The sequence below is a fragment of the Odontomachus brunneus genome, unplaced genomic scaffold (assembly GCF_010583005.1).
Source record: "Odontomachus brunneus isolate Ranch 3 - 2012 unplaced genomic scaffold, Obru_v1 Obru_scaffold_007, whole genome shotgun sequence".
Lineage (NCBI taxonomy): Eukaryota > Metazoa > Arthropoda > Insecta > Hymenoptera > Formicidae > Odontomachus > Odontomachus brunneus.
In genome coordinates, this window is record NW_022639457.1 from 188,238 (window position 1) to 211,628 (window position 23,391).

Genomic DNA, 23,391 nt, shown 5'->3' on the forward strand with positions numbered 1-23,391 from the left:
AGCATAAATTCTTCTTTTAGATGCATGACAATTAGTTATTAGTTTTTCTAAAATTTGTGATGGGTATGTTTTAAGATTATTATCGAAAAAATATTCTTTGCGAAAGATAACTATTGCTTCAGAGAAGGCAAGTCAATTAAATAAACGTTTTTTCTAGCAGCAGAATATTTTCCTGTATATACAACTATAAGAACCTAAATTTCAACTAAAGAACTAATCAGGATATCGTCCTGGATTTATACGATCTAGAGGAATGTTGAGACGCGAGGATAAATTTGACCTAAAGGCAATTAGCATCTTTAAGCTCATTAAAATTCCAGTTCTAGCTTCAATTTATATATTCCAGTTCTAGTTCAATTTATCCTCGTTTCTTCTAGAATATCTTCTTTCACAACAACTCTCAAGCCTAAAGCTATATCCTGATTGGCTCTCCAGCTTAAGCTTACATCTTATGTTTGCGGCGATCTGTCGTCGCGAAGGGCCTTTATTGCGAATCTTAAGTCGAGATAACGATGTGTGTATGATTCTCAGACGAGACCGATGCGATTCGGACTCAGTCGGGCGTCAGAGCACAAGCCTGTGTGATCGATGCGGAACTCTCATTATCCAAAGCCGCCGATATAAATTCGGCCGTGGGCGCGCGGGATCCATCGTGAGTCTTCCCGCGGGGAAAGGAGCGGATCTCCTCCGGGATTGGGGTCGACTTCGTGGCCATGCATTCGGTGACGAAACCGACACGGTCTCTGCCCCAGGCCGGTGGTGTAGTACAAGCGGTGCCAAGAATAAAGGAGACACGCGGCATGGCATCCCGCCGGCTCGCCAACGGAATCGACAGCGAAAGCGAACTGCAGAAGGAAGCGGACAGTCTTGGAGCGTTAACGCCGAACGGGTCCTCCTCGACGTATCGCGATATCGCTTCAGTCGCGCGTAAGCGAGCGAGCGTAGCACGTGTTCGACGAGACGGACGACGACGACAACGGCGATCGACGACGCCATCCATGGGTATACCAGTACCCGCGTCTTTCTCTCTGTGGACAAGCTGAAACCGAATCGACTGCGACGAGGTATGTGCGCGTCGATTTTATTAATATCTCGTGCATATTCGCGCACTTTTCAAATATGAGCGAAATATCGCTCCGTGTTCTCGCGCGAGGCGCCAACGCGACGCGGCTGGTCACTTTGGTCGAGCTCACCTCCGAGTGTGAACCGACTCGCGATTTGCAATTCGTGATTTTTGCAATCCGTTATTTGCAATCCGTCATCTTCTCATGCTGCAGCGCGATCTGAAAAAGCACGAGGTTGCGAGAAAGTACACACGCTCGTCTTGGAATCTGCATCTCGCCTGCGTAAGCGAAGTTTTGTGATAGGTGAACGCCTTTGACGCGAGTAAACGAAATAGACATTCCAACGTGTAATGCTGACACGCAAATTTCGCCGGTGTTTCTACGCCAGAGCGTTAGAAAGTCACGCGCAGAATTCTTGAATTTCATATTCGCGCAGGCTACGACCCCGGGACACTGTTGTCATTGTTCGAAGAGCGTGTTCCTTCCGCGGCTCGATTGGTGTCGAGGCTCTCAGCGCGAAAATGCCGAGGTCACGATAGTTTTCCGGTTATAAAGCGACCAAAGTTGGCCAGTGACATCACATGGATTTTGCGTGCTCAGGCCCGTAACTACCTGGCGACGGGTTCATCTTATCGTCCGTTGTTGATTTTGGCGAGTCGCGAGGGACGTTGATTTCTCGCAGGTCGGCCGATTTTATCGTGGGCTTTTCCCTTGCGCGCGCGAAGATTTTCTCTCTGCATTGCGCTACTCGAAATCAGCATCGCGTTGATGCGTGCGATGCGATTTGCGAGCGATGCGGTTGCAAAATTCGCGCGCGCTGCGAATTTACACGCACATAACGCGCACTTTATATAAACTCCTCTATATCGATACAAACAAACACGATATAACATATCGTGCCAGGTCGAAAACATGATAAGAAGCGCAAGCTTAACGAGCGATATTTGGAACGTTTAATTCGTTATCTATATCGCTGTCGCGTACGCGTTGCATTATCATAGATCGTGAAAGATTATTGAACGTTATCTTGACTGGTTCGTAAAATTACATCATAAAATTTCAAATCAGAGATTTGGCACTTTCGTTCTGTTTGCGAAATTGTCGGAAGTGCAAATCTTGCCATTAGAAATTAGCCGCGAGTAATTATTCGTCGAATAGTCTCTCTCTCTCTCTCTCTCTCTCTCTCTCTCTCTCTCTCTCTCTCTCTCACACACACCGTCGTATTTGTCGAGGACTTTTATCAAATGTCGGGATCATGTCGCATTGGGATCATGTCGGCATAGCGGCCGAATTATCGTGTACGGAGTACAGAAGCTCGCTTTTGTACTGAGGAGAAAATGTTCAGATATTTATTCGCGTAATAAAAGTTTATTTTTTCGCAGAAATAAACCTTATCTCGCGAAAATAAACGTTTCTAAATATTTTTTTCTCAGCGTAAACGAATTAATTTCTGGCGGAATATGGACGATTCAGAAATTCCGGTCGAACCTCCCTTATAGAAATATCATACTAAGAATCATTGATAATTATTTATTATCCAGTATTTTTAATACTGAAAATAAGTAATTACCAATGATTCTTAGTATGATATTTCTATAAGGGCTATCATAATTTGGCCTGAATTATCGAGATTTTCTGATTAACAGAATTCTCCAGCACCATCAAACGGGATTTCTGAATCGTTTCTTTTGGTGAAAAATCGTTCCGTTCGACCAAACTTCCGTTTTTCCGTGCGTACTCAGACCGCCGGGCGGCAATTCGCTTCAGCGAAGTATGGCTCGTTCATTAATCGCAAGTATGCACACGATTTACGCGACGCGTCAACCAGAGACGCATTACTTACTCACGAGCAATTCTGCATGGCAATTAGCCTTGCCTCGTTTCCATGCAGATAAGTTTTTTACACGCGCATAATACGGAGCACAAACACATTTCATGAGAGAACGAACGGAGAGACGCAAGTTTTTTTCCTGTCGGAAAAATGCTCTTCTCTTCTTTCCCCGCGCGTCCCGGATGTTTTCTTGAGCGACTTTTGGCTGCCGGCCATTCATACCCGCAAAGTAATGACGCGTTGGTTTCTAATGTCAAAATAAGATTGTTTACGAATGACCAGAGATTAATATACAAAAACGCGTGGTGTTTGTCGCGGGCCCCGTCGGCCAGGACATTCGCCAATTATTCGCGGCGCGAAAGTCGAGAGCGGACTTCTGGGCGCTGGAAGGTGAAGTTTTCCTCTATGTAACGCCCGAAGTAACCGCTCGCGATATCACGCGCCTATCGCGTGGATACAATTATTCCGCCGTTCATTATGGCTCTGTAAATGTTAGTACATGTGGAAAGAGCGAATTTCCTCGCGAGCGCGCACGCGGCGTTTCAAGGATAGCGAGCGATTTCGATCGCGCGCTCGGCGCCGCGCCTTCCCCGGGAAATATTGCAAATCGGGAGTGATCGAGGATATCTCCGTCGTGTGGAAGGACTCGTACGTTTCCGCATTATTCGCTCATACCGTGAATCGTATCGCGAAACGCACTCCTCGTCTATTTATACTTACGCAAGCGTATACGTGCGCGACCGGCGGCAAAAATTGCCGCCGGCCTGCATTTTCGCACATATCGCGACTGCATCGCGCGGCACTGATAACGATAACGAGGTGAGCACGACGGACGTCGTTTTATCGTATGATGACACTACATCGTGATTACTGTATATGCGCATATCGCCATGAGTTTGTCACTCAGCTCATCCTTTATGTGCGCACACCGTGTGTGTCTCGGAAACGTGTGGCGCGCACTATCGTCCAGACATACGCCAGGAGTGACGTCGAAAAAAAAAGACTTTTCAATGTCGACTCAGCGACATACCGCGGAGGCTAAGGCAAAAGTATCACGCAGAAAAATCGTCCGACAAAAAGTTATCAGACGCATATCTCACGTTCATGTTCACGTTCACGTTCCGATCAATTTTTATATCTGCGATCATTAAATTTAATCGGATACTTCTGGTTACATGATGGCATTCTTTCATATATAAAAACCGATATATAAGATCCGATATTTCTTATCGGATGTTTTCTGATTGGATATCAAAACTGATCGGTATTTCATCGGATTTGTTCGGAAAGATTACCAATTTTTTATCGGATAATTTCTCACATTGCGCCAATGCTTAAATACTATATATATATATATATATACATATATATATATATATATATATATATATATATATAAAATAACGCTGGCGCCTAATTCTGAATGTTCTTATTGTTTTGGTTCTTTTAAGTACGAATATTTAAACTTTCAACTTAAAATACATGTATATAATGCAACATATACTAGCTAAAACTAACTGGCCTTGCCCGAGTTATCACAAAGTTTTAAGGGAATAAAATCAGATCTAGGTTTTATGTAACCTATATTTTTTGCAGGTTCTTAAACAGAATAACTATGCAAAATTTGGTTCAGATTAGTGGAAAATCAGTGAAAGGGTGTTTAGGAATGTATAGGAAATAATATATAATACAGACAGAAATACACAGACATAAATAGACATTCTGTTGTATACATATACAGGTATATTCTATATACGTATACAGGTATATTCTATATAGATATACATATAAAGGTATTCTATATTGAAAGTTTGTATATTCGTGTTTAAAGATTAAAACAATAAGAATGTCCAGAGTTATTAATGTTATTAGTGTATATATCCAGGCATTGTTTTTTTGTCTACTAATGCCACCAGTCAGCATCGCCTCGAACCGGTTCTGAGCCGTTTCTGAAATATTCAGGTTTTCATAGAAAGAGAAAAAAGAAAAACAGACAAATATTCGACTTTTAAAAGACATAACGCCGAAAATATGCGGAAATTTAATCTAATACGCACGACTTTCCCGCGAAATGTGTGTGTGTGTGTTTACACTCTTATCGTTTTAATTAATTATCGTGTTATGTAATTGCATTACTTCATAACGACTTAAACGAGCTCGATTACGTTCATATACGTTGCATATTACGGTTGCGAGATATCGCAATTTTTAATTGCCGGCGTCCGATAAATCTTGACGAGTGTCGATTCCTCCGTCGCTCCCCATCGACGAGAGAGGTATTCAAATTTTCTTCTACTTCTGCGTGCCTTCCCAAAATTATCTCTCCTCCCTTCCCCGATCGTTCACGAAAATAAGTGGACATTATTGGTGCTTCGACGCAATTGTGCTTCACATTTGATAAAAGTACACGTGACCGGGTTAAAGAAGCGACGGCGGATACATTTCTATTTCGGTAGTGCTGCCGGCAGAGCGCTGACACTGCCAAAAGAGAATTCGTGTCGGTCAAAGCAGACACTGCACTTCCTCGTGGGACACGTGACAGTGACTTCGGCGGCCGTCTCGGGGAGCTACAACGGCTTGGGGCTAAATCGCGTCGGTATCAGGATCGCGGCCTTTCAAACAACACCGTGAGTCTTCCGTTCGGCAACTGTAATTAAGGCGATAACCGTATCGCGACGATACGCACATTGATGTCTGATTTCACCAACGTTGATTAAGTCTTAATTCGAGTTTAAGCCGTCTTTAAATAAGGACTTAAATTCAGATTAAGGTTTAATCGATGTTTAAGAACATCAGTGGAACCGGACTTGAGAAAGGACAAAGTGTAATTCATGTCATTTTATAATCAAATATATATTTAATTTTATATTCAATATATCAATTATAGTCATTTTCGGCGCCAACTCTATCTTTTTGTTATTCTAACAAGAAAGTATAGCGGCATATTGAGAAAAAATACTTGGAAACTTATTTGTAGGATATCAAGTTTATTTCCGTAAAATAAAATTTATTTCTGTAAAATAAACTTTTGTCCCGCACATAAATAAATTTTCAAATATTTTTTTCTCAATGTAGTAATATACATGTAAAGTTAATTTTCACTAGCATTGTAGTAATATTTATTGCAAAAACAGGTTTTCTAACTGTAATCCTACGCAAGTCGAGGCGATATGCAAATTGAGCGAGAAAGACAGAAAAACAATGACTCATGCTTTGGAAATTATAACCACTTTCGGCACCAACTCTATTTTCTTATTTGTTGTTCTAATAAGAAAGTAGTGGCACATTAAAGAAAAAAAAAACACTTGAAAACTTATTTACAGGATACAAAGTTTATTTTTGGGAAATAAACTTTTGTTCCGCAAATAAGTTTTCAAAAATTTTGTTCTCAGTATAACAATATGCATATAAAGTTAATTCTCACTAACATTATAATAATACTTATTATAGAAGTAATTTCTCTAGCTATAATACTTTTACTGCGTGTTTACAGACACAAATACCAAACATTTTTCTCTTAGTCCTGTGAAGTTGTTATCTCAATTTGAATTTCGATAGATTGAGAAAGATGTTTGTCGAAAGTAAATTTGATAACGACATTGTATCGCGAGGACTTTGAAAGCGGCTATACGTTAGTTAAATGGCTATTGTTCGAATTCAAAAATGTTAATCAATCGAACTACATCACTTCGTTCGATGCTACTTTGTTCTGACCTGGTTCGAAACAATCACGCTGTACTTATGACGTGATAAAAAAGAAAAGAGATTTTTGACGGGTCACGCGGGAGCAATTACGGCGATTATGTTAAGTTGACTAACTGGATAAGTACGTCGTTGTGTCGGCATATTTATCGTATGATTATATGATTGAGTTACGAGAAAAATTCTCGATGTTCATCATAGCGACCCTTCCACTGCTGTCGCATTTGTTGCTTCCCTGAAGTCGATCTTTCAATTAGCATGGCAATCAGAAATCGGGGAATAAAATTGTAAATGTCGTTGATTGCGTTTAAATAATTCATTAATTTTATAATTATAATTAGACACGTCAATTTGTCAGAAAATTAAGAATATTTCTGACTAACGTTAGAAATTATGTACATACAGAAAGATATATGTTATGTATCATACATTGAAGTAAATGTCATTGCTTTCAAATATTTTATAAGTTTATACACTGAGAAAGAAATGTTTGGTATATTTATAATTATTATTATATAGAGAAATAATTACTATAAATTGTACTGAAGAGAACCATGTTTTTTTTATTAGATTTTACTATAATGTTGGTGATAATAACCTCACACACGCATATTATTACTACATCTTCATATTGGAACAATAAAAAATATAGTTGGGCCAAAAATAACTATAATTTTAGTTAAATCGTTTTTTCTCACAGAGTATATCCGCAAATATATTATAAGTTTATCGCAAGCAAATTTATTTAAAATACATTCTGAAATAAGCTTAACATTTTAGTCAAGAATATTAAGTCAAAAGAAAAATTTGGTTTGCTTACTACTTGCTTGCTTTAGAGTTGAAGCAGCTTTTTCTTCAGCAAAGTTTAACGATATTCTTACAAAAGAAATCAATTCTTCCTTCGATTATACAATAATTTTTCTTTAATAACTTTTGATAACTTTTAATAACTTTTCTAGAATCTGTAATAGATATATTTTAACACTAGTATCAAGGAAATATTTCTGATTGCGAATAGTCATACTACTTCAAAGGAGGAGAGAGTATAAACTGAGCAAGCGCTTTTCTTAGCAGCAGAATGATACTTTTCTGTGTGCACAATGCGAACATCGTTCTTCGATGTATAATTTGATCATCGCGTAATCGCTCAATGCACCGTATCAGCATTGATTGCCGCGTAACAATTAAAAGTGCTAACTTATTACAAAAACTCAAGTGGCTTAAATACACAATAAACACGGAGTCACGCGTTCCAAGAAAGATAAATGATCTATTAACTTCCAAAGAAATTATATTGTGTCATTGTTTTTTCTCCTCTCGTGATCACAAAACCCATTTTTCTTACGCGTCAGTTGCAGTTAGTTAATCGTAAAAATTACTCCAGTGGAATGAATCATTTCGCAAACATGCTGTACGAAGTCAACTGTTCGGTACGATCGTGGAAATTTGCCTTACACACGTACGCAACACAGATGCGTCACGACGTGTCGAAGGTACCGTCTGGTTGAAACATCTGCATTATGCATTAAATAGCTTTCGCGTGAACATGTATGTGTTTGCATATACATGTCACTTGTATTTTTATCTTTTGTTGTTGCATTCAACAACACTTACGGCGTAACTTGCAGTCTACGTTTACGTCTCTGTGTTTTGAGATATTTTTATTCTTTTCTTTTCTTTGTTTCTTTACAATTTTGTTTCCTCACACAGTCAAACAGTCCTCATGCAGTTAAATCTCTGGCACAACTACACTCAGAAAATGGTCTCTCAGAATCGTAGCGAAAATAATCTAGAGACGATAAATGAGCTAAAGCGGATGAATAATTAGCAAACACCGCGATATTACATATGTTTCGTATTTAATCAACATAGATAACAGAGACAGAATTGATATTTAAATTATTCATGAAAATTGACCAAGAAAGTCCTTCTATGTGGCATCTATCCAAATTATCATGTTTGCTATCAACGTTACAATGACATTTTTCCTCATATATTCACATTAAGTATGTTTGTGTATGTAATTGTATATGTTTTGCACAAACCCTATATAAACCCTATATAAACCCTATATATGTTTTATACAATTATATAAAAATAAATGTAATGTGATTCGTGAAGACAATTCGCCAAATAAATGATAGCGAACGTGTTAAAGAAATTATTAATTATTTGTAACGATAAATTCTATGTACTACAGACAATTTTTTAGCAGATATAAAAAACAGCGATAAATTCTAACTGCGACATTTTGAATTCTATCTGGACCAGCAAAACATTTTTTCGAATAAACGACATCCATGATTTATTAATTATTTCATGACGCAGCTGTGTGTGCGGATTCGACATTATTTTCATGTGTTGTGAACATTTGCGGCACGACTTGCAGTCTGCCTCGTCGTTTCCGCGACGAGAATTCTCACCTATTCCCTGGAATTTCCCGTTGGCTCTTACGTGACACTTTTGATTACCGAAACGGAACGTTTCCGTTTTACGGGGCGCGTTTCTCGCGATAATTATCTGTCTAACTACTAACGAACTGTTTGAAAGAGCACTCGAATTCGACGATTCCGTTGGAATGTAAGATCTATTGATTTGTGTGATCTATTGACACGAGAGGCAATAACAGACTCGCGCGTTGCAATCGCAAGAGCGCGTTATCTAATGCAGACTGTAGTGTTCTTTCTACATTTTTGTACGACATTTCAGCAGTCCGTTTCATTGTGAGCCGCATCGATAATGACGCGGCATAATCGCTGAAGATTGACAGGATTGTGAGTTGGCATTCACTACTGTTCGTTACATAAGTTGCAAATGGCGAATGTCATCAACGGCATTTGTAAATTTTACATCGACTCACTTATTTATCGGCACGAGTATCCTCAACGATCCAGTATCCGTATTATTGCGAGCATTACTATTATTGCAAGTTATACCGTAAATATTGTTGAAGGCAACAACGAGAGGTAAAAATACAAGCGAGATAACCCGCACAAATTGTTTCGCATAATTGCAGCTCAGGATATAATTAGCCATAATTACGAAATATGTTATTTGGCTATTTCTTAAGTAACGATCGGTTAGCTGATAATCGGTTGACGGTTATTTGCTCAGTACTTTACGTGGTATTTATAGTTGTGAGTTCGCAATGTGAATCGACAGTGCTCGTATTGTTCTGTTCCGCCGTAGTTCCCTCAAAACGCAATAATAAAACGTACTTGGCGCCTTGCAATCGTAACCTGAAGGATATCTCGATTAGGATCGTTTAAATCCATTAAAAGTAAGTGGCGCAGGAAGTGTGTGAGCAGCCGGCACGTTTTACATGACAATTAATTTATAAGGTCGTCCCTTTTTATTCCACTCGTGTGGAAGCGCCACCCGGCAAGATTGTGCTCTTCCGTGTTACGAAATTCATTCGTACGATCTTTCCTGGCTGCCCACTCGGCGTTAAATTTTGTTATCTCGTTACCTTAATTTCAGACAAGGCGTCTTCATAAGACAGTGAGATATAAAAAATAACATTGTCGATATCTTCGTGATATGAAAAAAAAATTCGTCTATCAAAAGTTAAATAAATAATTTCGCAGAACAGCTGAGAGATATTAATAAACTTTTTTTGTCTCGCCTTTATCTGTCTTCACATATGTGAGGGTGTGTTAAAGATTAGATATTATAAAAGGTTTCTTCCACTTGTAATTCTTTAAATATTTCCTATGTTGAGTCGTATGCTTATCTTGGAGGACGCTGTAGGAAAATTACCGTGGGCACAGCTCGACGGAAAGTTTTTATTGAATTATACGCGCCTCATTAACTTATAGTCATGTATAATTTATGATAGGCAATGAAACATTTCTCGATAGGATATTGATGTACATCAGCTTTCAGTATATTAAATCATGAAATTCAGTAACGTTGAATAATTGGACTTACCAGACTGCACTCATATTTTTATCACATCGAAATTAACTGTACAAAAACTACTGTATCATGTCAAGTGTAATATGAAAATCCGAGTATAACTTTTAATAAATTTCTTGCTGCGTTAATGCAACAAAAAATTTACATTATTGTATGATGTAAATTTAATAATTAATAATATATTTATATATACTTGCTTCTCTCTCTCTCTCTCTCTCTCTCTCTCTCTCTCTCTCTTTCTCTCTCTCTCTCATACAATATATTTATTTTAGAAATATAATCTAAAAAATTGTAAAATTTTTCTATCATATATTATCTCACGTCGTGATAGTCATGAAAATCTATTTGAAATTAATTGAAGAGCGATACTCTGTACTCCACCAAACACTTCGACGATAAGATTAATTGATTCGCCACGTTGTCCGGCCTATCAATTGTGTCAAATGGCCAGCTCTGGGAGAAAAATAAAAGAATTATCGCGATGACTTGTGCAAAATACGAGCATGATAGTGTCAACAAGTACAGAGAATTGGAGGACAAATAATTTATATAATAACCGATCGCGAGTTCTAATGTCTACTTCGTGTCTACAATCGTGTATATCGCGCGAACGCGTTTCCTCCGTATTCTTATTTGTTACTTCAATGCGTTGTTAGTGACGTCCTTTCTTTTTTTTCTGACGCGGGATTAAATATGATACACGCTATGGTTTAATTAAGGCGCCAATCAGCCGAAAGACTTACGTATAAAGCAACTCGCGTGTTCAATTGGCCGTTTTGCTCTCGCACAACAGAGTTGATACACTTAATCATTTTTACCACTCGAAGGGCGCCGTGGCGGCGTCTTTGAAAGTTCCTTTTTGTCATCCTTCGTGTAATGATATTATTGTGATGCGATCAACAGCAGGATATTGGACGGATATTCATTATTAAATCTGTTAATGAATTGAAATAGACAGATAACAGGAAATCTTATCGAGCGTAATGTTTATTATAAAAATGTATTAATTCCAGTTCGGTACTCATGTGTTAAATTAAGCGAAAAATTAAAATCCGACATAGTTGTTACGTCTTGAATTATTGTGTATATAAGCATAAAATTATTTGCTTAAAATATTGTACATTTTTTCTGCTTTTTGCATTATATTTAGAATCAATACAGTGTTTCCTCTCTCATATCTTAAATTATCTATTTGAAAAATAATGATCGCGACAAGTTTCTCAAATTTATCTTTTGTACATTGAAAACCATAAAACCGTAATGTCTACATTGAGAAAAAAATCTAAAAAATAAAAAAATATTTATTCGATGAGTGTCAATAATCTACTTAAATTTAATAAGTTCTTTTATTTAAATAGAATAAACAATTGCTTTTCCATGAAAAGCTGAGAAAATATAAAAAGTTATTAAGAGATTTTAAGAAAATATATTTTTTAAATCTTTTGCTTCACACACGGTGTAAAAACATGTATGTTAGTGTCAGCAAATGTTACGAGTACTCACCGAATAAATCTTTTTCTTTCTTAAATATTTTCTCTCTCTTTTTAGCGTATACACTGGATAATTTATAGATATTTAAGTAAAGAAATATCAGAGAAATTACTGCCTTTCACAGATCACAAGATATTAAATTAAGCGGCAAAAGAGGTGTGCTATCGACGGATTGATTATGAAATAATACCTAAATAATAAGAAAGAGGTTCTCTTCGATGTATCTCAATTAAATTGTGATTAAGTTCCCGGTGACCAAAGAGTCGGTGTCGTCGACGAAGTATGTATTAAGTACGTGAGGTATACACATCGGCGATAGTTCAGATTGACGTTTCGTATACTCGTCGGCCGATTATTGGTACTTCATTCATCTTGTCGCGCGCTGCTAGCCATTTGGATAAAAGACTTTTGCAGTCGTGACGCCCAATAACACGCGTGTCATTACGAAACACGCGCGTCAGAGCGAACGGGAATAGAGCCGAGAGGGTGAGAATAAGAATTACGATTCGCATCGAGACGCGCGCGTCATGCACGTGTATTTCGGTGCGTCGCGACGCGTTCACCTTACTCGAAAGATGCGCCTCGACTATCATCTCGCGATATGTTGCAGATGGAGCTGAACAGCAACCCTATCGCGACTTCGCCGAAGAATTCCGTTCACGGTGATGAGACCACTTTCAAGCAACCGCTCGGGTGAGTTTATCTCTCTTGGCATGATAGATAATTTGTTGATTGTTATATATCAGACAACTCGATACGTATATGCAGGTCTGACAATTAATAGCACATCCGTAGTGTATAGGTAGAACTCGTTAAATTAAACGCAGAATTCCTCTGTTATTTCCAAGACAACCACGTGAAACTTTGAGTTATTAATTCAAGAAGATTGATATCACGCGCGATACATTGGATGATGCTGTCGTGTGTGCTCATACATTACGTTAAACTAAACAAAAAAATTCTCTTCCATTTTGTAAATGACTACGTAAATTTTATATTATTAATTAAGGAAGATCGAAGTATTAATCATGCACTAATCTTCTTTAATTAATAAGTAAAAATCTATATGGTTATTTTCAAAATGGAGTAGAGAACTTTTTTGTTCAGCGCTTCACAGCTTATTTATCGTATCGTGCGTAATCACTCTATCAATTTTTAATTAATTTAAATAATAATTCAAAATGTTACATGGTTATTTGCGAAATGGTAGAGGAATTTTGTATTCAGTTTGATGAGTTCTATCTGTATATCACGGCTGCATAATAAATTGTCAGACACTATATATATAATAATAATCATATAATATAATGAGATTCCAGCATATATATATATATAATATATGTGTCAGCTTCTTATAATAGATTGCTTTGATTTTATTGGACGTCAGTTGTTCGTTAACTCTTGGGCCTTATCTAATCGCGAATTTCAAGTCGCAATACGACACTTGCATTATCTCTCTTTCTTATTCCAAATGATTTAATTACGCTGATCAGCAAAATCATACTGCAGACCACAGTCATTTTGAGATTATGAGTTGCTCGATTGATAAATTAATTGATGTAGTGCGTAATAAGGGGCTGTTGAGTACGGATTAGTCTAAGTGTGTCCGAGTGCGTCGCAATACACTCTTAATCCCGCCACAATACACTCTTAATCCCGTTTAAGTGCGCCATTGCGATTTAATTATCTCTTTGTCGTGGAGTTTCGTGTGGAGGGGGATTTGTGTTGTTTAACTTAATAATTCATTGAGTTATCTGATTATGCGAATGATTGTACGAGCTACGTTACGCGATAAGCGAGCCCAATAACATGTTCTAGTGTTTGGCATCAAACGGTTCTGATTGTCCATTATTGTTTATCAACTACTGTACTTTTCGTTGCTCCTTTCAGCCACTGGCGCTTGTTTCCAAGTGTATTATTCTTGAGAAATGGCGTGTCGCGTTAGCATAAAATGCCCAGGCCGGAAACGATCGATACATGTCGCCGCGAATCTTCGCCTTGAATTTACGAGCATCGCTATTTTAAACGGCAGATCGTTGCCAAGAACGACGCGTGTCGTTCTTTCTATCGATAGTCCATACGATCGTGAGGTCTACTTGACCGCAGCCAAGGGAAAAGTATCTCTCCCATGGATCTGCTCGTTCACACACAGTCGCGCTTAATAGTAGTTAACGCTAATCGTGGAAATTCGATTATCTCGCGTAACGATCTCCAAGAATGCACGTGCATATCCGGCAATTACTGTCATTTTGCGTGAGATTATGGTCGTGGAAAGTCGCGCAGGATATCATCAGGGTCATCGTCGTTTCAGCAACGGTGCTTTGATTTCGATGTACAGCTCGGATGATAGTTAGGAGATAATATCGCATCAAGTATCTTTTATCAATATGAGTACAATCGTCGAATCGATTTTGCAGAAATGGCGGAACGTACGGGGCATTTCAGTCGAAGGATCCTATCTTGGCGATGGAGAAGGGCGACGATGTCAAAAGAGGAGGCACTAACGAGCACGGCATTACCGTACACCATCCCACCTCGTAAGTTAAATCAGTGTCCCCTAAAACAGCAAAATTCCCGTCGGCGACTAAATCACTCGCCGGCAGAGCGCATGAGACATTAGCGAGCACGGCGTTTGCGGACGACGAAGCGGCGTACTTAGCGTATGCGCCGTTTTGCGACAAGAGCATGATATATAATATAGTATATAGTTTAAATATAAGTTAAGTAAAAAAGTGAAGCAAGCAAGGGAGAAATAGAGAAAAGAAAAACAAATGGTCAAGCGTAGGCAATTTGAACGATCGGAAATGCGCGACTAGCATAACCAACTGTGTATCGCGAGGCGTACAATTTAAAGAAGCGGAAGTATGTAGTTGACTCGCTACGATATCCCGATAAAACTTTTAAATCACGTATTTCCGCGCGAACCGTAACAATTTTTTTCCGGGAAGGAGCGCGTTTCGTCATTTTGCGGTCGCGCGTTCGTAAATAATCTAACGAGGCGTACGTATTTCAGAGCCGCTGCTAATCATTTGTGTGTGCGTCTTTTTTTCATCTTTCTTTCTTTTTGCCATTGTAATTTCGTAATGTAATGTCTGGAATCCCAATTCGTACCTGACAATTCTCACGCGCGCGCGTGCGTGGCCAACGCTGACGCAGCTCGCTATTTTTTATTCCGTGACACGGAATTTCGCGCGATGAGAATAGAACGAATGCACTAATGGACGATTGGACAACTGCAGGTACCTGGAAACCATGATGCATCTGTTCAAGGGTAACGTCGGCTCGGGGATCTTCGCGTTAGGAGACGCTTTTAAGAACGCGGGATTGCTGTTGGCACCGCCGCTCACGATCCTCCTCGGTATCATCTGCGTGCACGCCCAACATATCCTCGTACGTAATAGAATATAATTTATAACTAAAGGAAAACACATGCGCGCACACTGACAAGGGAAGTTCCCAAAGTATTTTATCGATTCCGAGTGTTTAGTGTTACCTTGAAATATTTGCAATATTTCAGAATAACTAAACTCGAATCGAGTAAACTTTTATTAAAAGTTAATGTACTAATATCGTAGGATTGAAATATATGCTATACAATTTTTCTTTAAAAAGCCTATATACGAATATTTGTATATAGACGAATCGCGCCTATATACGAATCGAGTATCGTAATATTATTTAAAATGAAAATTATAAAATTCTGCCATTGCTGTCATTTTCTTTTTAATGCAAAGATAGGGGATGTAAATGGAAATTTGTATTATTTAGACAGCCTAGAACAATTCTATACTAATCTAAACTCAGAATCGATGAAACACTTCGGGACATTACTTTGTGAGAGAAAAATACTTGGAAATTTACCGGGATGAGATATAAAGTTTATTCCTACATGAAGAGAATATTATAGTTTTTATTTTTTTTTTCATGTAAATCTTGTTCAATTTTTACTATATTTTTAGTAGACTTCCAGAAATAAACTGTCAGCAAGGTCTGTCTTGCTAAGAAACATAGTAAATTTCGCTAGAAACAAGTAGAAACAAGTTTCGCTAGTAGCAAATATTTTGCTAGCACATTTCAATTCTTGAAATATGAACAGCACATGTAAAATGAAAAGACAGCGAATCACTGCAGAATGTCGATCGGTTCAAAATTCTACACTACAAAATTCTACACTAATTTTTACTGTAACATTCTCTCCGTGTACGAAATAAAATTTGTTTGTATGAAATGAGGTTTATCTTCGCGAATAAACTTCATATTTCACAAATAAACTTTCAAGTATTTTTCTCCCGGTACAGAGTGTCCTTGCAATCTTTAACTTCGTTTGTCTTGTGAGAAAAGAACAAAAAGTACAATAAGAGAAAACGCGAATTCTAATTCGCGAAACGCACTCAATCATTAAAATGGAATGAGAAACACGAGGTCGCCTTCTTTGTGTCTCGTGGGCTCTTTGTCACGCCCGTTCTATCGTGTTTTGCTATATTATCTGGCACTCTTTGTTCGCCATTATCACGGCGTCTCGCATTTCTTTCCTCAACGTCCTTATTGTCCGGATGTTAAGTCAGCTGTTAATCGTGTCGCGATTAACTCTTCGTCAGATCCGCCGCGTTGATCGCGATTGCCTCGAGCAGCGACCCACGCAGGGTAGAATTTCGCGAGAATTTATAATCGGCTATTTATCACCGCCGACTGAGTTGGCACACGCGAAGTAGAATTCCAAAACTCCTGAGACGCCAGCCAAGTTTAAGCATTCCCGATGTGCGCAAGGGGTTAACGCATACGATATTCGCTCTTCCAGATCAAATGCAACGAAGAGGTGACACGTCGTGTCGGCGACGGCGACGGCGCGAGCGGATTCGCCGGCACCGTGGAGATGTGCTTCGCCACTGGACCCCTCGGCCTCCGTAGATATTCATCTCTAATGAGGTGTGTAATGAGCAAAAGAGCAAGGAAAGCAAAACTGAAAAGCAAAATAACAAAGGAGCGCGACTTACATACAAATGTTACGCTCGTTTCAGTTATTTGCTCACCGTTGTACCGGGTGTAAACTGAAACAAACGGCGACATTTCAGAAACGACTCATGTGTTCGACTCATCTCGCGGATAAAGAAGAAAACTGTTGATCTTTAAGAGATGTGAATGGAATACGCTTAAGATTAAGATTGACCGCTTGTTTCATGTACAGTGAGTTGCACGACGGTTTGAACATAATGAAGTTGGAAGCTCAACAAACTATTAAGTCATTATCGTGACGAGCTTGTCCAGTAATTATATAGTTAATTATTATTAATGTTATTATTATTCATATTGTTCTTAATTATGTTACTAATTATATCATTATTACGTAATCGATAATGACTACCAATTTTGAAACAGTTTGAAAAATTCCCAACTTTATCGTGTCTAAACTATTTTGCGACTCGCAAACTGTACACCCGATGTAAATACTTCTTAAGCCACTCATCCTCTCCTTTTAGTTTTTGCCATGTGTTTGAATTATTTTACTCATGATTTTTTGCACATTAGCGCGTCGCCATTTATGTTGCCGTTTCTTATGATTTTGTTGCAGAAAATTGGTTAATGTGTTTTTATGCGTCACGCAACTCGGATTCTGCTGCGTGTATTTCGTTTTCATTTCCACAAATATGAAACAGGTGAGGTGATCTCCATCTAGCTCTTCCTACAGCGTCTTCTTTCTTCCGCGGTCTGCGACGTTTTGGCATCTGTCATTTTATTCTTCATTTATCTTTAACTACAAGTGCTAATCGTTTGCATGATCTTTCTTTCGGCTGTAAGAAATACAAGAGAATCATTAAAAATCGCTTGCACAAATAACGCCCGTATTTAATAAACATAACAGTAATAATAATGATAACTTTATTAGACGTGACAGAAGGCGTAACGCACATAGAATGTAATTGACAGTAACAAAAGCGAGATTTGGTCAAAAGGCGAGACAGCATTGCAGCTGCGATTCGTCTAGTCTGATTTATTTCACGTGTGATCGATAATTGCTCCTCAATGGAAGCAATATGTGAACGCTTAGTCACGTATACACTTAGGAATTAATTGAAAGACAAGAAATTTTCAAGGAACAATCCCTTTCCATATAGCACAAATCTCTAAAAGACTTCTTAAAGAATTCTAAAAGTGTTCTGGAAGACTTGGGAACTCTTTTGGAACTCTTTAAGAAGTCTTTTAGAGATTTGTACTATATGGGTTCTTAATATTGGTCATGAAGAATGTTTCTGATTCTCCACGGTAGGTGTTAGACGTGCATGGAATCGAGATGGACGTTCACCAGCACATGGCGGTGGTTCTGATTCCCATACTGCTTAGCACCTGGATCAGAAATCTCAAGTATCTAGTGCCACTGTCCTCGGTGGCGAATTTCCTCGTGATGGCGGGTTATATCGCCACCATGTACATCATGAGTCACGACGTGCCGTCCATAAGTGAGAGAAGATACGTCGCGGACTGGCATGAGATACCTCTGTTCTTCGGTACTGTGATATATTCCTTCGAAGGTATTACTCTAGTGAGTACAGAGGGATAGATTGTTCTATCTCAAAATTAATATATTAATATCTGAGAAGTCGGAGAATATCTGAGAATAATATTTGAGAACGACAAGTACCCTGAATAATAAATGTAATTGTGTAAATTAATGATTAGAGTCGGATCTTTCAATTCGGATTGAGTACTCTTTCGCCACACTTTACTAATAGACATTTATGCATAGGTACTGCCACTGAAGAATGAGATGAAGAATCCCAACAATTTTAGCAAGCCACTGGGTGTTCTGAATGTTGGTATGGTGATAGTCGGCTCTATGTTCGTCGCAATAGGTTTCCTGTCGTATTTGAAATACGGCAACGAGGTCGCCGGTTCCGTTACGCTCAATCTCGATTCAGCGAAGATGTAAGTAAATGCAACTGAATTCACGTAATTGCAATTCGTACAGTGAGAAAAGAATTTACTAAATTAAGAAAAAAAAACGTTTGTTTGGATACAACTGTGAACATATTTGTTTAAATTAAGCAATTATTTTTTAAAATTAAATAAGGAAGTTTTAAATATAAATTTCATTCTTTGATTTTAGAAAATAATTACTTAATTTAAACAAATATGTTCACAGTTGTACCCAAACAAACGTTTTTTGAAATTTAGTAAATTGTTTTTCCAGTGTAAGGAAAGAGTTCACACGCGTAGACGTAAAGTTCACCGCGTTACATTTGTCTATAGACGAATATTGTTATATCGATTTGACGAGCAATTATCTTAGAACTAATGCACAATGTCAATGGAGTTCGCGCAATACCAAGATAGCAGAATGATGTCTAAAGACGTCTTAATGACGTTAGAAACGTTATTAATACATCATTTGACGTTACTCTGCTACCTAGATATTAAAATTAAACAATGATATGTGATTAGCACGATTACACCAAACGGCGAAGAAACCGTTGTAATATACTTTTCTCTTCTATTCCAAGGGTGGACGGCAAAGTCATCCACGGTTACTCAAGGTTTATACCTGAATATTTTCTTAAACTTGCTGTGACTGATAAATATTAGTTAGAATAGAGAGCTTAAATGTTGGATCGAGTCGTAAATAACTTCCAACGTCGATAGCAATTTTTTTTGCTAACTTAAAAGAATAAAAAACAAAGAAAGAAGGAAAAGGAAGTTATTGTATTTACGACTCGTTGCAATACGATATTATACGGTAAACCACAGAAATGTAGAGGTAACGTCCTTGCTTAAAATGATGGATACAAATCTATTGGATTACATTACGTTCAGAGTCTGTATTTTAATATACATTATTGTAAATTGCAATGTTATCGTTTTGTATGCATCATTTTACACAGAGGTGTATATATTTTGCGCATGTTTTCACCCATCCGCGCATGTTTTCCTTTTCTTTTTTTTTTTTTCTTTATTAATTATAAAGTGTGGGAGAACTTTTATAACTGTTTTTAACTTTTTTTTCCATCTACCTATCTATGAGTTCACCCATAACTTTCTGTAGTCGTACCACGACGAAAAGCTTCTTCGCTAACGAACCGGATTTTCTTACAGTCTGCCGCAATGCATCAAGACCGCCATCTCATTGAGCATATTGCTCACGTACGCGCTGCAATTTTACGTCCCGATCGCGATAATGTGGCCCGGCATCGTCAGCCAGTTCGGTCCCTTCAAGTGGCCGGTGCTCGCGGAGATTATTTTCCGTTCCGCCATGTGCCTTATCACGTGTAAGTACGAAAGAGCTCATTACTATTATCGTCATTAACGTCTCTTGCACGAATACATACGCGACAAGTCTACATTTCAGTTTAACGATTTATGAACTTTTCAGTCATTCTGGCGGAGGCGATACCGGAACTGGGTCTCTTCATATCCCTGGTTGGCGCAGTCAGCAGCACCGCACTCGCCCTCGTGTTCCCGCCGATCATCGAGATAGTCGTCTACTGGCAAAACGCCAACCTCGGTTTCTTCACGATCGCGAAGGACATGACGATAGTGCTGATCGGCGTGTTAGGCTTCGCTACGGGAACGTATGAGAGCGTGACGTCGATCATCAAGGCGTTTAGCAAGTGAGCGCGCGCGCGCGTGTGTGTGTGTGTGATGACTGGGCGATTTATATTAATTGTATTCGAGTGGATAAGCTTGAGACACAACGCGATCAAGGATCGCGCAAGAGGGCAAAAGTTAAAGACCGCAACATTCGCTAATTAATAATAATTTTGTCGTCAAGAAATCAGCAGTATCTACGACATCTCATATTTGTGAAGGAGCACCAAAGACAGATTAGCTGAGCCATTACTGAGACTGGCTAGCGCAATCTTCCTTCAATTGGTATAAGCCGATGATAAAAAAATTTAATCAATATGTAAACAGATTTATAAATTGATAAAGATTTATAATTGATAAATGATAAAGTAAACTCCAATTTCTAACAGAGAAGGGAAAATGGCACAAAAAGATTAAATGGAAATTATTATTCTCTTCTTGACAGAGTGATTGTTAGGTCGTTTATCAGCAATTGTGTCTTGAATATTTGTCTTTTTGAAAAGTATTCAGTCATATGTATTCCGACCGCATATTCAGCGCTAAAAATGCAGCCGTCCGCTTTGCGACAGAATATCCTGCACGCGACACAAATAAATCTTAGAATCATCGGGCCATATTTAACGGTAAATATGACGTCCGGGATACGGCCCGATTTCACTTGTTAAGGCGCGCGGTTTTAATGAACCATGACATCTACGATATCTCCGCGTGAATCGAGAAAAAAGGAAACAACTCCTGGAGACAACAAAGGAGAAAACTCCTGTCACTTCGCACTTCCAGATCGTATGCGATTGTAGTAGGTGTTGGCAATCCCTAAGGCACGATTAAAATGTTAGCCGCTCTATGATGATAATTTATGTGTGATACCAATAGTCGTAGCGATAAGACGTAACGCAGGTTGTGGAGGTCAGTGTGATCGTTATCGATATCGAGTTGATATTATTAATAAGTCTTTCGGACAGCGCAGATATGTCCGCGCGCTCGGAACAGATTGCGCAGGCCGTCTTTGTGTTGTTCGAGCGCATCGTGTTTTATTTATGCGTTTAATAAGTCTCGTTGCGTAGGCGGGGGAGAGAACCAACTTTCAGAGAGGAGCTTTCAGAGAGAAGCTTTCAACTTCTACGCGTATACAATACTTCGAAGTACAATATGTAGTTTGCACGAAGCAAGGAAAAGGAGAAAAGGACAGGACAAAAATAAAAAGAGAAACGCATCGATCCTTTCTGTAATTCTGCAATTACGCAGCTTTCTCGTAGTGGCAAAGCGATTAGAACGCGTAGCTTCGTTGTAGTACTTGTAATTCTTACATTAGAGCGTTTTCACTTAGCGAATTGTCTTTTTATTCTAATTTCTCCGAGGTAGAATGCGAACTGTTAAGCGGCGAGATTAGCCTAATGTATCCGACAATTAATTCGAATGAACGACGATTACACTACTTGCGAATTAACGAGTGCAACTCACGACGTGAGGCATATTCGAGTTCTAAACGCTATTAAATTCCCACCGAGAATGAAAATTGTACTGATAATTGTGTGTCGTCCTATAAAGAGAATTGCATATTCTGGACGTATTAATAAACAAAGCACCTGTAACTCTTTTTATTCGTGATACAAGTTGAAGAAGTTTTCATTGACGAAGATATGTTTCGTCTATGCGGTTTTGTTTTTATTCTCGACCGATCGCTGTAATCAAACGAAATTTTCGATACTTGAATTCGATATTCAAGTATCGCTCTGGTGCTTGTGTATTTGATTCACGTTGAAACAACTGAACATCCCATTAGCTGGATTTTGCTTGGAGGATAATGTAAATTCAATTGTTCCGCATACGATCGTCGTAAACTGCAATGCTGTCGTTGAAGAGACACACTTCTCCTAGTCGTGTAATGTATTTGAACAATTTTCACGTTGATATTTTATCAATATATGATTAATATATTATAATATATGTATGGTAATATATATAGGGTGTCCCAGACTATCTTCTGCAATTTCTGTTGGAACATAGAACGTAGAACATGGAACGTAGAACGGATTGAGGTGAACATATAAGTCGTAGACCGTTTTGCGATATTCACAATGATAGTCGAGATATTAATTAAAGAAGATTGGTGAATTATCACGCGCAATTTGGTAGATAAGTTGTAGTGTGCTGTTGTATACTTGTACACATTTGGTCAAATTGAACAAAAAAGCCATTTATCATTTTGCAAATAATCACGTAGATTTTCAGTTATTAATGGAAGAAAATTGTTACATGATCGAGCACAATAATACACAAATCTTTATTAATTAATATCTAAAATATTAATTAATAAATAATTAATGTTTAAATATTAATTAATAAATAATTAATGTTTAAATATTAATAAATAAATAATTAATGTTTAAATATTAATTAATAAATAATTAATATTTTGTCATTTGCAAAATGGTAAAGGACTTTTTCTTTGTTCAGTTTGACTTAATGTATAAGTATACGGTACTTGTCGGATAGATGTTATCATTAAAGCTCATCTACTATATCAAGCATCATCATTTACAAATATTCTTTAATATCTCGATAGTTATTGCGAATATCGCAAAACGATATAGGATTCCTTTGTTTATCTCAATCCACTCTATATTCTCACGAGAGATTACGAAATCGAACCGGGACTCTTTGTATATGTATGTATGTATGTATGTATGTATGTATGTATGTATGTATCTCTATATATATATATATATATATATATGTATATCTATATATATATATATATATATATATATATATATATATATATATATATATATATATATATATATA

The 23,391-nt window shown here is 37.9% G+C and overlaps 1 protein-coding gene across 10 annotated transcripts; it reads left to right on the forward strand.

Moving 5' to 3' along the window:
- Positions 1 to 527: 527 nt before the first annotated feature.
- Positions 528 to 22,526, forward strand: LOC116854048 (proton-coupled amino acid transporter 1). Of its 10 annotated transcripts, none has more exons than XM_032835533.1 (11): positions 528 to 1,064; positions 12,617 to 12,699; positions 14,424 to 14,543; positions 15,246 to 15,396; positions 16,805 to 16,932; positions 17,576 to 17,660; positions 18,272 to 18,544; positions 18,749 to 18,927; positions 19,503 to 19,535; positions 20,092 to 20,264; positions 20,369 to 22,526. In XM_032835533.1, exons 2-11 carry the CDS (start codon positions 12,617 to 12,619, stop codon positions 20,608 to 20,610), a joined length of 1,467 nt encoding a protein of 488 aa, XP_032691424.1. In that variant the 5' UTR covers positions 528 to 1,064; the 3' UTR covers positions 20,611 to 22,526. The 10 variants fall into 10 exon arrangements, with proteins under 10 accessions (XP_032691424.1, XP_032691429.1, XP_032691425.1 ...); XM_032835534.1 differs by lacking the exon at positions 528 to 1,064 and adding an exon at positions 4,658 to 5,522; XM_032835536.1 differs by lacking the exon at positions 528 to 1,064 and adding an exon at positions 7,380 to 9,877.
- Positions 22,527 to 23,391: the final 865 nt, after the last annotated feature.